Source organism: Mesoplodon bidens (genome assembly GCF_964165515.1).
Source record: "Mesoplodon bidens genome assembly, chromosome: 20".
NCBI classification, from domain to species: domain Eukaryota; kingdom Metazoa; phylum Chordata; class Mammalia; order Artiodactyla; family Ziphiidae; genus Mesoplodon; species Mesoplodon bidens.
Window position 1 is genome coordinate 11,297,579 of NC_138181.1, and position 15,973 is coordinate 11,313,551.

Sequence of the window (15,973 nt, forward strand, 5' to 3'; positions counted from 1 at the left end):
CTATAAAAAACCTCTCTAAAGTACATTATCCCTTGGATATTACACAGGACCCTCAAGTTAAACATATCCAAAACTATGCTCATTATCCTCCCTCAAAAATATGCTCCCACTTAGATTTCCACTTCTTTAGTGAATGCTATTATCATTTATGACCTCCCACATTCATTATACTATATGTTCTGTGACAGCAAAACTTTTTGTTTTGTTCACTGCTCTATCCTCAATAAATAGTACAGTAACTGGCATCTAGGGGATGCTTAATATATTATTAAATGAATGAATAAATCAAATCCATTTACAAGTTCTTCTAATTCACCCTCATTAGTAACATTTAAAATTGTCCTTTCCTGTCTATTCCTAACACTATTAATTTGTAAAACTTCACCTTGATTACTGGAATAGTCTCTTAAATGCTTTATCTTACTCCAATTTTTACACCAGCATTCCTGTCCCTATGCTATTGCAGAAATGATTCTAAATGTAAATATGAACACATCATTACCCTGCTTAAAATCTTTCATTGACTCTCTGTTACCTTTAGGATAAAATCCAAATATCATGTCAATTCTTCAATTCATCTCTTTCCCTTTCCCTTCTTCAATGCTGTATATTAATTATACTAAACTTCTTGCAATTATCTGAAAAGAACAATCTCTCATATTTATGCACCCTTGCAAAGAAAAGTTTCGCAATGAGTCTTCCCTGGCCCCATCCTCACCCCATTACCCAAACCAACCAAACCAGAACCCAGCCTCCAACCATCTCCTTTACCAGGTTCTCACACTCCAATTCCCCTGCCCTAATCATCCAAGGGCAAGGTACCAAAAAATGTGAAACAACCTCTATTCTCCAGAACCCACTGCAATTTTTCAAGTTAGCCAATGCTAAACCTGTTTACCTTGTTTTGCTGTTCCTTTCCACAGAAATTACAATAAAGGCTCCTACCATGATTTCCTATTGCTCCCTCTGTCTCCTGACCTACTCTGGTGTTTCTCCATGTGGCATGATGTGGTATGCCCTTTCCTCCTGGGAACTGTAAATAACAAACTAACTTTCCAATAGTAATCATCTCCTGATCTGTTGGCATCAGCATACCTGAATAATAATAAAACCTACATGTTAAAACACCTACTTACATGCTCTTACAATACCTCAGGTTACAGCTGTGTGTCTCCATGTCTTTCTCTATTAATGCACTGTGTTTTCATAGCACCATAAACTGCCCTCAATCTGGCACTGAATTCACTAGGCTACAACTGTGGATTTAAAATTTGTGAAGTGATTGAAGACATCACTATTCTTCTTTATATGCCCAATATCTAGTAACACAGATGTCATACTGGCTCAATGTTTGTTTTATTAAAGAATACATAAACATAAATATTTGTAAGAACATAAAAAAGAGATGTTTAATGAGCATTATATGGCTGACAAACCTGGCAATTTGGACAAGAAGCTTTTAAAACAACTCTCAAAATTTGTAACGTAATCCTGAAACAAAATAATTTTCATAAACCAAAATATTCCCTGGAAATTTAGTCATCTTTACTAGAAATATCTCAACTTTCTCTTAAATGTTCCCTTTGCCCTTTTCCCTAATACTCTAAAAAGTCAAGTATTTTAATATCCTTCTCCAAATCTCTCCTGTCTCTGACCCTCAACTCTGGCTTCCTGACAAGCTCTACAATCCTATGAATAGAAAGGGAAATTCACATTCTCTGTAGTATTCCATAGATGTGACAATCAAATACTTATCTTCAAAACAAAACCTGGAAAGTATATTTTATCCCTGTTTTCTGAAATCTTTGAAATATAGGAGAAATAAAACCACACCCAACTGAGTACAAACTGAGTTATCACCTCAAGGGTCTGAAGTTCAGAGATCCTCAAATTGTTTATGGGAATAAGGAATCTAGAGGTGCCTTTAGACTAGATTCAATCAGACTTGAGTCAATAGACTCAAACAGTTGCACCATTAAAAACCACTAAGAAAAATCTTGACATTTTAACGTAAGCAGTTATCATAAATAGTTATACTATCATCATTGCTGTGCCAATAAATATCTTATAGGGCAAAAGATTCTCTAGACTACATGCTGCTCTTCAAGTACCCTAAAACAAAAATTAAAGCTTAGAGAATTTCACTTAAAAAAATCACCATTAAAATTTTTTGTGGATTGAGAGAGGCCCTAAATATGTGAAGTACCAGCAAAAAAAAAAAAATCATTTTGTTATGCAGGTTTGTTATGTAAAGATTTCAAATAAAACATTTCTGATAGAACTAATGTAATTTTGAATATTTGATTCTTCAAATAGAAGACGTCTTCACTGTTCTCTGGGAGCGACATGGAAGTAAGAAGATTGGAATCTTTAAGTTCCTTTCTAGTCAGGGATAATCACACATTCATATCAAATATTCAAAAACAAGGAAAAAGCAAAATACATACCAAAGCTTTGTCCACCACGATATTCATTTCTAGATAAAGAGGAATTAAATCTGGAACAGCTGATTCTGGCTAGAAAAAAAGAATAGTATTTAAAAACTTTCACAAATTGTTTATTCTGAACTTTTAAAATATTTTTCCACCTTTACTGAGTCATAGGTGAAATATATATATATACTTAAGCTATAAGACTTGATGTTTTGATATACATGTACAATGTGAAATAACTGCCACAATCAAGCTAATTAACATATCCACTCTCACAGTTACCATTTTCTTTTTTCTTGCGTGTGTACTCCATAACAGTTTTTTATGGCGTAGTTAGGGTGTTCTATATATAATATCCTGTCATCTGCAAATACTGACAGTTTTACTTCTTCCTTTCCAATTTGAATGCATGTCATTTCGTTTTCTTACCCAATTACTGTGGTGAGAACTTCCAATTCTATGTTGAATAAAAGTGGCGAAAGTAGGCATCCTTGACATGTTCCTGATCTTAGAGGAAATGCTTTCAGCTTTTCACCGTTGAGTATAATGTTAGCTGTCGGCATGTCATATATGGTCTTTATTATGTTGAAGTATGTTCCCTCTATATCCACTTTGTTGAGAGTTTTTATTATACATCGATGCTGAATTTTTTCAAACACTTTTTCTGCATCTATTTAGATGATCATGATTTTTATCCTTCATTTTGTTAATGTGGTATATCACATTAATTGATTTGCTGATGTTGAACCATTTTTTCATCCTTGCAATAAACCCCACTTCAGCATAGTGTATGATTCTTTTAACTTTTTTTTTTCTTTTAATGTTGAATTTGGTTTGCTATTATCTTTTTAAAGATTTTTACATCTATGTTCATCAGGGATATTGGCTTTTCTTTTCTTTTTTTGTGGTATCTTTGTCTGGGGTTTGGTATCAGGGTATGCTGGCCTTGTAAAATGAATTTGGAAGTGTTCCCCCTTCATCTATTCTTTGGAAAAGGAGTTTGAGGATTGGATTAATTATTCTTTAAATGTTTGGTACAATTCACCAGTGAATTGTATAAGTCTGGTCTTGGACTTCGGTTTGTTAGCATATTTTTGACTACTGATTAAATCCCCTTACCAGTAATTGGTCTATTCAGATTATCTATTTCACCATAATTCAGTCTTGGTAGGTTAAGTGTTTCTAGAATTTTATCCATTTCTTCTGGGTTGCCTAATTTTTTTAAATTGAAGTACAGTTGATTGACAATGTTGTGTTACTTTTAGGTGTACAGCAAAGTGATTCATATATATATATATCATATATATATATTTAATATATATAACATATAATATATATGTATTCTTTTTCAGATTCTTTTCCCTTATAGGTTATTACAAAATATTGAGTATAGTTCCCTGTGCTATATAGTAGGTTCTTGTTGGTTATCTATTTCATATATTGTTGTATATATATGTTAATCCCAAACTCCCAAGTTTTCCCCTCCCCAGGTTGCCTAATTTGTTAACATATAATTCTTCCTAGTAGTCTATATTTCTGTGGGATCAGTTGTAACATCTCTTTCATTTTTTATTTTATGATTTCTCTTTTTCTCTTTGTGAGTCTAGCTAAAGGTTTGTCAATTTTATCTTTTCAAAGAACCAGCTCTCAGCTTCACTGACCTTCTCTATTGTCCTTTTGGAATCTGTTTCATTTATTTCTGCCCTACATTTGTTATGTCCTCCCTTCTACTAATCCTGGGTTTCATTTGTTCTTTTTCTAGTTCCTTGAGGTATAAAGTTAGGTTATTAGTGACTTTTCTTGTTTCTTGAGGTAGGCCATTTATCGCTAAGAACTTCCATCGTAGAACTGCTTTTGCTGCATCCCACAAATTTTTGGTATATGCTATTTCCATTTTCTTTTGTCTCAAGGTATTTTTTAAAATTTCTCCTTTGATTTTTCTTTGGCCCATTTGTTGTTCAGTAGCATACTGATTAAACTCCACGTATTTGTGAATTACTCAGATTTCTTCATGTAAATAATTTCCAGTTTCATACCATTGCGGTCAATAAAGATGCTTCTTATGTTATCAATCCTCTTAAATTTATTAAGACTGTTTTGTGGCCTAACATGATCTCTCGTGGAAAATGTTCCATGTGAACTTCAGAAGAATGTGTATTCTGTTGCTTTTACATGGAGTATTCTGTATATATCTGTTAAGTCCATCATTCCAATGTGCCATTTAAGGCCAATGCTTCCTTACTGATTTTCTGTTTGGATGATCTATATCCATTGATGTAAGTGGGATATTAAAATTCCCTACTATTATTATATTGCTGTCTATTTCTCCTTTTAGGTCAGTTAATATTTGCTTTATATATTTAGGTTAACCTATGTTGGGTACATAAATACTTACAAATGTTATATCCTCTTGTTAAATTGACCCCTATATCATTATGTAACACCCATCCTTGTCTCTTATTACAATCTTTTTTTTTTACACCTATTTTGTCTGATATAATTATAACTACTCCAGCTTTCTTTTGGTTTCCATTAGCTTGGAAATCTTTTTCCATCACTTCACTCTCAGTCTCTGTGTGTCCTTACATCAAAAGTCTCTTGTAGGTAGCATATAGATGGGTCTTTTTTTTTTTTTTTTTGCGGTATGCGGGTCTCTCACTGTTGTGGTCTCTCCCGTTGCGGAGCACAGGCTCCGGACGCACAGGCTCAGCAGCCATGGCTCACGGGCCTAGCCACTCTGCGGCATGTGGGATCTTCCTGGACCGGGACACGAACCCGTGTCCCCTGCACCGGCAGGCGGACTCTCAACCACTGCACCACCAGGGAAGCCCTGGGGTCTTGTTTTTTTAATCCATGTAGCCACTCTATGTCTTTTGATTGGAGAACTCAGTCAATTTACATTTAAAGTAATTACTGATAGGTAGAGAAATGAGAGAACTCAAATAAAATTTAAAGTAATTATTGCCATTTTATTAATTGTTTACTGGCTATTTGTTTCTTCTTCTCTTGCTCTCTTCTTCTGTGGTTTGATGACTTTCTTTAGTAATATATTACTTTCTTTTTATTATTTGTGTATCTACTATAGGTATTTGCTATTTGTAAGCCATGAAGCTTACAAATAACAACTTATATATGTCTATTGTAAGTTGACAACAACTTAAGTTTTTTGAAAAAGCTCAACATTTTTACTCCCTGCCACATTTTATGTTTTTTATGTCATATTTTATCTCTTTTTATCTTGTGTATCCCTTAACTAATTATTGTAATCATAGTTATTATTTTTACTACTTTCGTCTTTTAACCTTCATAGTAGCTTTGTAACTGATTAATCCACTCCCTTTGCTATATATTTATCTTTCTGGTGAGAGTTATTATTTCATGTTTCCTTGGAAAAATTTAATGTGAGTTCCAGTTCAAGACGGCAAAATATGAAGATCCTGAAATCAACTCCTCCCAAAGACCTACTGAGTCTACAGCTACATACAGAACAATTTCCTCTTTTAAAAAACTTAAAGTCTGGCTGAGTGGTAACTATACATCAGGCAAATGAGAAGAAAAGCACGGTGAATCAGGTAGGATGTACTGAGACACACTCTTACCGTAAATGCCACCCCCAGTGCTATGACCCACAACCTGGAGAAAATTCTAAACCTGGAGCTTCTGTCTGAGGAGTGAAGGGTTTGAACCTCATATTGGGCACCACAACTTTCAGGACCTGCACCTGAGAGACAAGCCCCAAAACATGGAACTTTGGAAACCAATGGGGCTTGAGTCCCCAGACTCACAAGATTGTGTCAGTCTAGGAACCAGGTCAACAAGGGCCCAGGCACTTGGACTTACCTTCTGTAGGGCCCAGCTCAGAGGGAGCTAGTCATGCCCAGACTTAAAATAAAGGAAATTCCCTTGCTTATATTAAGGTGTCAGCCTGAGAGGCAGGCATCTAATTAGCACACACATCCAGTGATGAAGACTTGCAGGTACCATCTTCGTGCTTTCCCTTTTCCATACTCCAGAGCACTGTATCTCCCAGAAGAGAGTTTTTACATGCATCCAGTGCACCGATCTTTGCAGTTGACTCCCTGGGGACATTACTTGACTGCCTGACTCTGGAAGCCAAAGGAGCTTGCATTCCTAATCCCATGGGATTGTACTAATCATAAAGGAGTTCATACCCCTGTTAGGCACTCCAATTTTTGTGGCAGCTACCCAGGAATACCTCTACATCACCTGGCTCTGGCAGCCAGTGGGGCTTATACTTGTGGGTCCCATAGGACAGTGGCTAACAGAGAAAGAGTTCTTACACAGCTACCAGGCCCCAGCCAGCAAGAGGCAAAAGACCCAAGACCTCAGTCTTTCTGTTACCAAGGCCTATTAGCTAGTCATCATGGCTGCAGCCTGAGAGGCAGACTTCTAATTAAACACACATCTATGGGCTAAGTGTCATGCTTTCCAGACACCTCAGAAGGTGAGTGCTATCTTCAAGAACTGCCTCTGCTACCCTCCAGAGATCCAGTTTCTCCTGCAAGGGGATTTTACATGCAATTGATGCCCCAGTTTTTAAAACTAGTGCCCCAGCTTTTGCAGCTACCACCTAGGGAATGCTCCTTCGATGCCTGGCTCTGCTGGCTAGGGGGCTTGCATTTCTGAGACCCACAGGACTGTAGCAATTGAAGCGATGGTTCTTGGCAAGCTGCCAGTTGCACAGCACTGTCGAGAAAACAGACTGAGGTACTCTGCAGTCTTTCTGTGAGGGAGGTCACTTTGCTTGTTCTGGAGCTTCAACCTCAGTGGAAGGCTTCAGGTTTAGCACACATCCAGTGAACTACAGAGCTTCCCTCAAGGAATGTAGTCTATGGACACCATCTTGGTACACTCCCTCCGCCTTGCTTCAGCTCTCCAACAGCTCTCAGAAAAGAGTTTATACATTCATCTGGAGCCTCAGTTTTTGTGACTGCTATGGTGGGGACACTGCTGGATACCCTGGAGAGCAGGGCATACACATGCAATCCCACAGGACTACATATATTTGCCTACTTTTAAAAGCTGCTGCCTGAAGATCTGGTTTCCAAACAGCCAGAATCTAAGTGCTAAGAACCTCCCCTTCAGGACACTGGCAGGTCTTGCCACATTCTCAACTACTGGGAGCTATTAAAAATATAATATGCTACTTGGATAAGCACAAAGCTTTGTCATTTTTGAGAGATGTTCCATCTACCATATAAAAACCAACACAGAAAGTCAACCGAAACGAAGAAACAGAGGAATATGTTCCAACTGGAAGAAAGAGATAGAACTTCATAAAAAAAACTTAATGAAATGGAGACATGTAATTTACCTGATAAAGAGTTTAAAGTAATGGTCATAAAGATGCTCACTGAACTGGAGAGAAGAGTGAATGAACACAGTGAGGAGAATGTCAACACAGATAGAGAAAATATAAGAAAGTACCAAAGAGAAGTCAGAGAACTGAACAATATAATAACAACTGAAAAATACACTAGAGAGGTTCAATGTTGGAGTAGATGAAGCAGAAGGAAAAAAATCAGTCAACTCAAAGACAATGTGGTGGAACCTACCCAATCAGAGAAACAAAAAGAAAAAAAAAGAATTTAAAATAGGAAAGATAGCATAAGGGGTTATGGAACAACAACAAACTAACAAACATTTGCATTTACAGAAGTCCCAGAAGGAGAAGAGAATGGGGCAGAAATTTTGTTTGAAAACACAATGGCTGAAAACTTCCCTAACGTGTAAGGAAACAGACATTCAGCCCCAGGAAGCCCAGAATCTTTCAAATAAGAATGCAAAGAGACCCACACCAAAACACATTATAATTTAAATGTCAAAAGTTAATTAGGAGACCTTCAAGATGGCAGAAGAGTAAGACGTGGAGATCACCTTCCTCCCCACAAATACATCAGAAATACATCTACATGTGGAATAACTCCTACAGAACACCTACTGAACACTGGCAGAAGACCTCAGACCCCCCAAAAGGCAAGAAACTCCCCACATACCTGGGTAGGGCAAAAGAAAAAAGAAAAAACAGAGATAAAAGAATAGGGATGGGACCTGCACCAGTGGGAGGGAGCTCTGGAGGAAAGGTTTCCACACACTAGAAGCCCCTTCGCGGGCAGAGACTGCGGGTGGCAGAGGGGGAAAGCTTTGGAGTCACAGAGGACAGCACAGCAAAAGGGGTGCAGAGGGCAAAGCGGAGAGATTCCCGCACAGAGGACCGCTGCTGACCGGCACTCACCAGCACGAGAGGCTTGTCTGCTCACCTGCTGGGGTAGGTGGGGGCAGGGAGCTGAGGCTCCGGCTTCAGAGTTCAGATCCCAGGGAGAGGACTGGGGTTGCTGCGTGAACACAGCCTGAAGGGGGCTAGTGCGCCACAGCTAGCGGGAGGGAGTCCGAGAAAAAGTCTGGACCTGCCTAGGAGGCAAGAGACAATTGCTTTGGGGTGCGCGAGGAGAGGGGATTCAGAGCAACACCTAAACAAGTTCCAGAGATGGGCATGAGCTGCGGCGAGCAGCGTGGACACCAGAGACAGGCATGAAAGGCTAAGGCTGCTACTGCAGCCACCAAGAATCCTGCGTGCAAGCACAGGTCACTATCCACACCTCCCCTCCTGGGAGCCTGTGCAGCATGCTACTGCCAGGGTCCCATGATCCAGGGAAAACTTTCCAGGGAGAACACACAGTGCACCTCAGGCTGGTGCAACATCACGTTGGACTCTGCTGCTGCAGGCTCGCCCTGCATTCTGTACCCCTCTCTCCCCACCCCGCCACCTGAGTGAGCCAGAGCCCCCAAACAGCTGCTACTTTAACCCTGTCCTTTCTGAGCAAAGAATAGACACCCTCAGGTAATCTACACACAGAGGCAGGGCCAAATCCAAAGCTGAACCCCAGGAGATGTGAGAACAAAGAAGAGAAAGGGAAATCTCTCCCAGCAGCCTAAGGAGGAGTGGATTAAATCACCACAATCAACTTGATGTACGCTGCATCTGTGGAATACCTGAATAGAAAACAAATCATCACAAAATTGAAGCGGTGGACTTTGGGAGCAACGATATATTTTTTTTCCTTTTTCCCTTTTTATGAGTGTGTATGTGTATGCTTCTTTGTGTGATTTTGTCTGTATAGCGTTGCTTTTACCATTTGTCCTAGGGTTCTGTCTGTCCGTTTTTTTCTTTTGTTTTGTTTTGTTTTAGTATAGTTTTTAGTGCTTGTTATCATTGGTGGATTTGTTTTTTGGTTTGCTTGCTCTCTTCTTTCTTTCTTTCCTTCTTTTTTTTCTTTTTTTATTACTTTTTAATTTTTTTATTGTTAATAATTATTTTCTATTTTTTATTTTAAAAACTTTCTTTTTTTCTTTTTTTCTTTTTTTCCTCCCTTTTCTTCTGAGCCATGTGACTGACAGGGTCTTGGTGCTCCGGCCAGGGGTCAGGCCTGTGCCTCTGAGGTGGGAGAGCCAAATTCAGGACATTGGTCCACCAGAGACCTCCCAGCTCCACATAATATCAAAGAGCGAAAGCTACCCCTGAGATCTCCATCACAACGCTAAGACCCAGCTCCACTCAATGACCAGCAAGCTACAGTGCTGGACCCCCTATGCCAAACAACTAGCAAGACAGGAACACAACCCCATCCATTAGCAGAGAGGCTGCCTAAAATCATAATAAGGTCACAGACACGCCAAAACACACCACTGGACACAGACCTGCCCAGAAAGACAAGATCCAGCCTCATCCATCAGAATACAGGCACTAGTCCCCTCCACCAGGAAGGCTATACAACGCACTGAACCAACCTTAACCACTGGGGTCAGACACCAAAAACAACAGGAACTACGAACACGCAGGCTGCGAAAAGGAGACACCAAACACAGTAAGTTAAGCAAAATGAGAAGGCAGAAAAACACACAGCAGATGAAGGAGCAAGGTAAAAACCCACAACACCAAACATATGAAGAGGAAATAGGCAGTCTACCTGAAAAATAATTCAGAGTAATGATAGGAAAGATGATCCAAAATCTTGGAAATAGAATGGAGAAAATACAAGAAACATTTAACAAGGACCTAGAAGAACTAAAGAGCAAACAAACAATGATGAACAACACAATAAATGAAATTAAAAATTCTCTAGAAGGAATAAATAGCAGAGTAACTGAGCCAGAAGAACGGATAAGTGACCTGGAAGATAAAATAGTGGAAATAACTACCGGAGAGCAGAATAAAGAAAAAACAATGAAAAGAATTGAGGACAGTCTCAGAGACTACTGGGACAACATTAAACGTACGAACATTCAACTTATAGGGATCACAGAAGAAAACGAGAAAAAGAAAGGGTCTGAGAAAATATTTGAAGAGATTATAGTGGAAAACTTCCCTAACGTGGGAAAGGAAATAGGCAATCAAGTCCAAGAAGCACAGAGAGTCCCATACAGGATAAATCCAAGGAGAAACACACCAAGACGCATATTAATCAAACTACCAAAAATTAAATACAAAGAAAAAATATTAAAAGAAGCAAGGGAAAAACAACAAATAACATACAAGGGAATCCCCATAAGGTTAACAGCTGATCTTTCAGCAGAAACGCTGCAAGGCACAAGGGAGTGGCAGGACATATTTAAAGTGATGAAAGGGAAAAACCTATAACCAAGATTACTCTACCCAGCAAGGATCTCATTCAGATTCGAGGGACAAATTAAAACCTTTACAGACAAGCAAAAGCTAAGAGGATTCAGCACCACCAAACCAGCTTTACAACTAAAGGAACTTCTCTAGGCAGGAAACACAAGAGAAGGTAAAGACCTTCAATAACAACCCCAAAACAATTAAGAAAATGGTAATAGAAACATACATATCGATAACTACCTTAAATATAAATGGATTAAATGCTCTAACCAAAAGACATAGATTGGCTGAACAGATACAAAAACAAGACCTGTACATATGCTCTCTACAAGAGACCCACTTCAGACCTAGGGACACATACAGACAGAAAGTGAGGGGATGGAAAAAGATATTCCAGGCAAATGGAAATCAAAAGGAAGCTGGAATAGCAATTCTCATATCACACAAAATAGACTTTAAAATAAAGACTATTGGAAGAGATAAAGAAGGACACTCCATAATGATCAAGGGATCAATCCAAGAAGAAGATATAAAACAATTGTCAATATTTATGCACCCAGCATAGGAGCACCTCAGTACATAAGGCAAATGCTAACAGCCATAAAAGGGGAAATCGACAGTAACAGAATCATCGTAGGGTACTTTAACACCCCACTTTCACCAATGGAGAGATCGTCCAAAATGAAAATAAGTAAGGAAACACAAGCTTTAAATGATACATTAAACAAGATGGACTTAATTGATATTTATAGGATGTTCTACCCAAAAACAACAGAATACACTTTCTTCTCAAGTGCTCATGGAACATTTTCCAGGGTAGATCATATCTTGGGTCACAAATCAAGCTCTGGGAAATTTAAGAAAATTGAAATCATATCAACTGTCTTTTCCAACCACAATGCTATAAAATGAGATATCAATTACAGGGGAAAATCTGTAAAAAATACAAACAGATGGAGGCTAAACAATACACTACTAAATAACCAAGAGATCACTGAAGAAATCTAAGAGGAAATCAAAAAATACCTAGAACCAAATGACAATGAAGACACGATGACCCAAAACCTATGGAATGCAGCAAAAGCGGTTCTAAGATGGAAGTTTATAGCAATACAATCCTACCTCAACAAACAAGAAACATCTCAAATAAACAACTTAACCTTACATCTAAAGCAATTAGTGAAAGAAGAACAAAAAAACTCCAAAGTTAGCAGAATGAAAGAAATCATAAAAATCAGATCAGAAATAAATGAAAAACAAATGAAGGAAACAATAGCAAAGTTCAATAAAACGAAAAGCTGGTTCTTTGAGAAGATAAACAAAATTGATAAACCATTAGCCAGACTCACCAAGAAAAAAAGGGAAAGACTCAAATCAATAGAACTAGAAATGAAAAAGGAGAGGTAAAAACTGACACTGCAGAAATATGAAGGATCATGAAGATTACTACAAGCAGCTATATGCCAATAAAATGGACAACCCGGAAAAAATGGACAAATATTTAAAAAGCACAACCTTCCGAGACTGAACCAGGAAGAAATAGAAAATATAAACAGAACAATCACAAGCACTGAAATTGACACTGTGATTGAAAATCTTCCAACAAACAAAAGCCCAGGACTAGATAGCTTCACAGGCGAATTCTACCAAACATTTAGAGAAGAGCTAACACCTATCCTTCACAAACTCTTTCAAAATATAACAGAGGGAGGAACACTCCCCAACTCATTCTACGAGGCCACCATCACCCTGATATCAAAACCAGACAAAGATGTCAAAAAGAAAGAAAACTACAGGCTAATATCACTGAGGAACATAGATGCAAAAATCCTCAACAAAATACTAGCAAACAGAATCCAACAGAACATTAAAAGGATCATACACCATGATCAAGTGGGGTTTATCCCAGGAATGCAAGGATACTTCAATATACACAAATCAATCAATGTGATAAACCATATTAACAAATTGAAGAAGTCAAGCCATATGATCATCTCAATAGATGCAGAAAAAGCTTTGACAAAATTCAACACCCATTTATGATAAAAACCCTCCAGAAGGTAGGCATAGAGGGAACTTACCTCAACATAATAAAAGCCATATATAATAAACCCACAGCCAACATCGTTCTCAATGGTGAAAAACTGAAACCATTTCCTCTAAGATCAGGAACAAGACAAGGTTGCCCACTCTCACCACTATTATTCAACATAGTTCTGGAAGTTTTAGCCACAGTAATCAGAGAAGAAAACAAAATAAAAGGAATCCAAGTTGGAAAAGAAGAAGTAAAGCTGTCACTGTTTGCCGATGACATGATACTATGCGTAGAGAATCCTAAAAATGCTACCAGAAAACTACAAGAGCTGATCAATGAATCTGGTAATGTAGCAGGATACAAAATTAAAGCACAGAATTCTCTTGCATTCTTATACACTGGTGATGAAAAATCTGAAAGAGAAATTAAGGAAACATTACCATTTAGCATTGCAACAAAAATAATAAAATATCTAGGAATAAACCTACCTAAGGAGACAAAAGACCTGTATGCAGAAAACTATAAGAGACTGTTGAAAGAAATTAAAGATGATACAAACAGATGGAGAGATATACCATGTTCTTCGATTGGAAGAATCAACACTGTGAAAATGACTATACTATCCAAAGTAATCTACAGATTCAGTGCAATCCCTATCAAACTACCAATGGCATTTTTCACAGAACTAGAACTAAAAACTTCACAATTTGTATGGAAACACAAAAGGCCCCGAATAGTCAAAGCAGTCTTGAGAAAGAAAAATGGAGCTGGAGGAATCATGCTCCCTGACTTCGGACTATACTACAAAGCTATAGTAATCAAGACAGTATGGTACTGGCACAAAAACAGAAATACAGATCAATGAAACAGGATAGAAAGCCCAGAGATAAACCCACGCACATATAGTCACCTTATTTTTGATAAAGGAGGCAAGAATATATAATGGAGAAAAGACAGCCCCTTCAATAAGTGGTGCTGGGAAAAATGGACAGCTCCAGGTAAAAGAATGACATTAGAACACTCCGTAACACCATACACAAAAATAAACTCAAAATGGATTAAAGACCTAAATGCAAGGCCAGACACTATAAAACTCTTAGAGGAAAACATAGGCAGAACACTCTATGACACAAATCACAGCAAGATCCTTTTTGACCCACCTCCTAGAGGAATGGAAATAAAAACAAAAATAAACAAATGGGACCTAATGAAACTTAAAAGCTTTTGCACAGCAAAGGAAACCATAAACAAGATGAAAAGACAACCCTCAGAATGGGAGAAAATATTTGCAAACGAAGCAACTGACAAAAGGATTAATCTCCAAAATTTACCAGCTGCTCATGCAGCTCAATATCAAAAAAACAAACAACCCAATCCAAAAATGGGCAGAAGACCTAAACAGACACTTCTTCAAAGAAGATATACAGATTGTCAACAAACACATGAAATGATGCTCAACATCACTAATCATTAGAGAAATGCAAATCAAAACTACAATGAGGTATATCACCTAACACCAGTCAGAGTGGCCATCATCAAAAAATCTACAAACAGTAAATGCTGGAGAGGGTGTGGAGAAAAGGGAACCCTCTTGCACTGTTGGTGGGAGTGTAAATTGATACAGCCACTATGGAGAACAGTATGGAGGTTCCTTAAAAAACTAAAAATAGAACTACCATACAACCCAGCAATCCCACTACTGGGCATATACCCTGAGAAAACCATAATTCAAAAAGACTCATGTATCACAATGTTCATTGCAGCTCTATTTACAATAGCCAGGACATGGAGGCAACCTAAGTGTCCATCAACAGATGACTGGATAAAGTAGATGTGGCACATATATACAATGTAATATTACTCAGCCTTAAAAAGAAACGAATTTGAGTTATTTGTAGTGAGGTGGATGGACTTAGAGTCTGTCATACAGAGTGAAGTAAGTCAGAAAGAGAAAAACAAATACTGTATGCTAACACATATATATGGAATCTAAAGAAAAAAAAAGGTTCTGAAGAACCTAGGGGCAGAACAGGAATAAAGACACAGACGTAGAGAATGGACTTGAGGACATGGGGAGGGGAAAGGGTAAGCTGGGACAGAGAGAGTGGCATGGACATATATACACTGCCAAATGTAAAACAGATAGCTAGTGGGAAGCAGCCACATAGCACAGGGAGATCAGCTCAGTGCTTTGTGACCAACTAGAGGGGTGGGATATGGAGTGTGGGAGGGAGATGCAAGAGGGAGGAGATATATACGGGGATATATGTATATGCATAGCTGATTCACTTTGTTATAAAGCAGAAACTAACACACCATGGTAAAGCAATTATACTCCAATAAAGATGTTAAAAAAATAAATTAAATTAATAGGTAAATAAAAGCAATAACTGCCTTGAAAGAGTAATAAAGCATACATAACTCACTTCTTCACTTATAAAAATATTATAGTCCATTGCGTTTTGTTCTGTGTCTTGGTTATTTTCAGTAAGAACTGCAAATTCATTGTTTTCATTTCCTAATTTATAAAGAAGATGCTGAAATTCAACTGCAGATTCCAGAGGCTCAATTCCATAAGAAAGATTTTCAAACTGTAATATTCCTCTGTAAAATTAAGGATAAAAATTTAAGTGCTTTTAATTAATTCTATATCATAAAACTCTGAAAGAATTCCTAAAAAAAAAGGAGGAGGAGGAGGAGGAAGGAAAGAGGGGGAGAAGAAGGAGGAGAGTGAGAAGAAAGATACGGAATGTTTTTGAGCTCAGTATTTTGACCCAAACTCTTTATGTTTTGGAGATGACTCTGAAGAGATAAAAAAAGGTCTTCCCCAATCCAAAAGAGTAACTTTCCATTTAATTTACTTTATAG

At 37.9% G+C, this 15,973-nt stretch overlaps 1 protein-coding gene across 2 annotated transcripts in view; it reads right to left on the reverse strand.

Moving 5' to 3' along the window:
• ADAM32 (ADAM metallopeptidase domain 32) overlaps positions 1-15,973 on the reverse strand; it is a 177,831-nt gene that overhangs the window by 130,795 nt on the left and 31,063 nt on the right. For both annotated transcript variants that reach the window (XR_014014083.1, XM_081220688.1), the window contains exons 6-7: positions 15,532-15,709; positions 2,448-2,516 (exon numbers count right to left, since the gene is read on the reverse strand). Coding sequence is in view for 1 of the 2 variants with exons in the window: in XM_081220688.1 (XP_081076814.1) it covers positions 2,448-2,516; positions 15,532-15,709 (247 nt within the window). In the remaining variant the exon portion in view is untranslated. The remainder of the gene's footprint in view (positions 1-2,447; positions 2,517-15,531; positions 15,710-15,973) is intronic.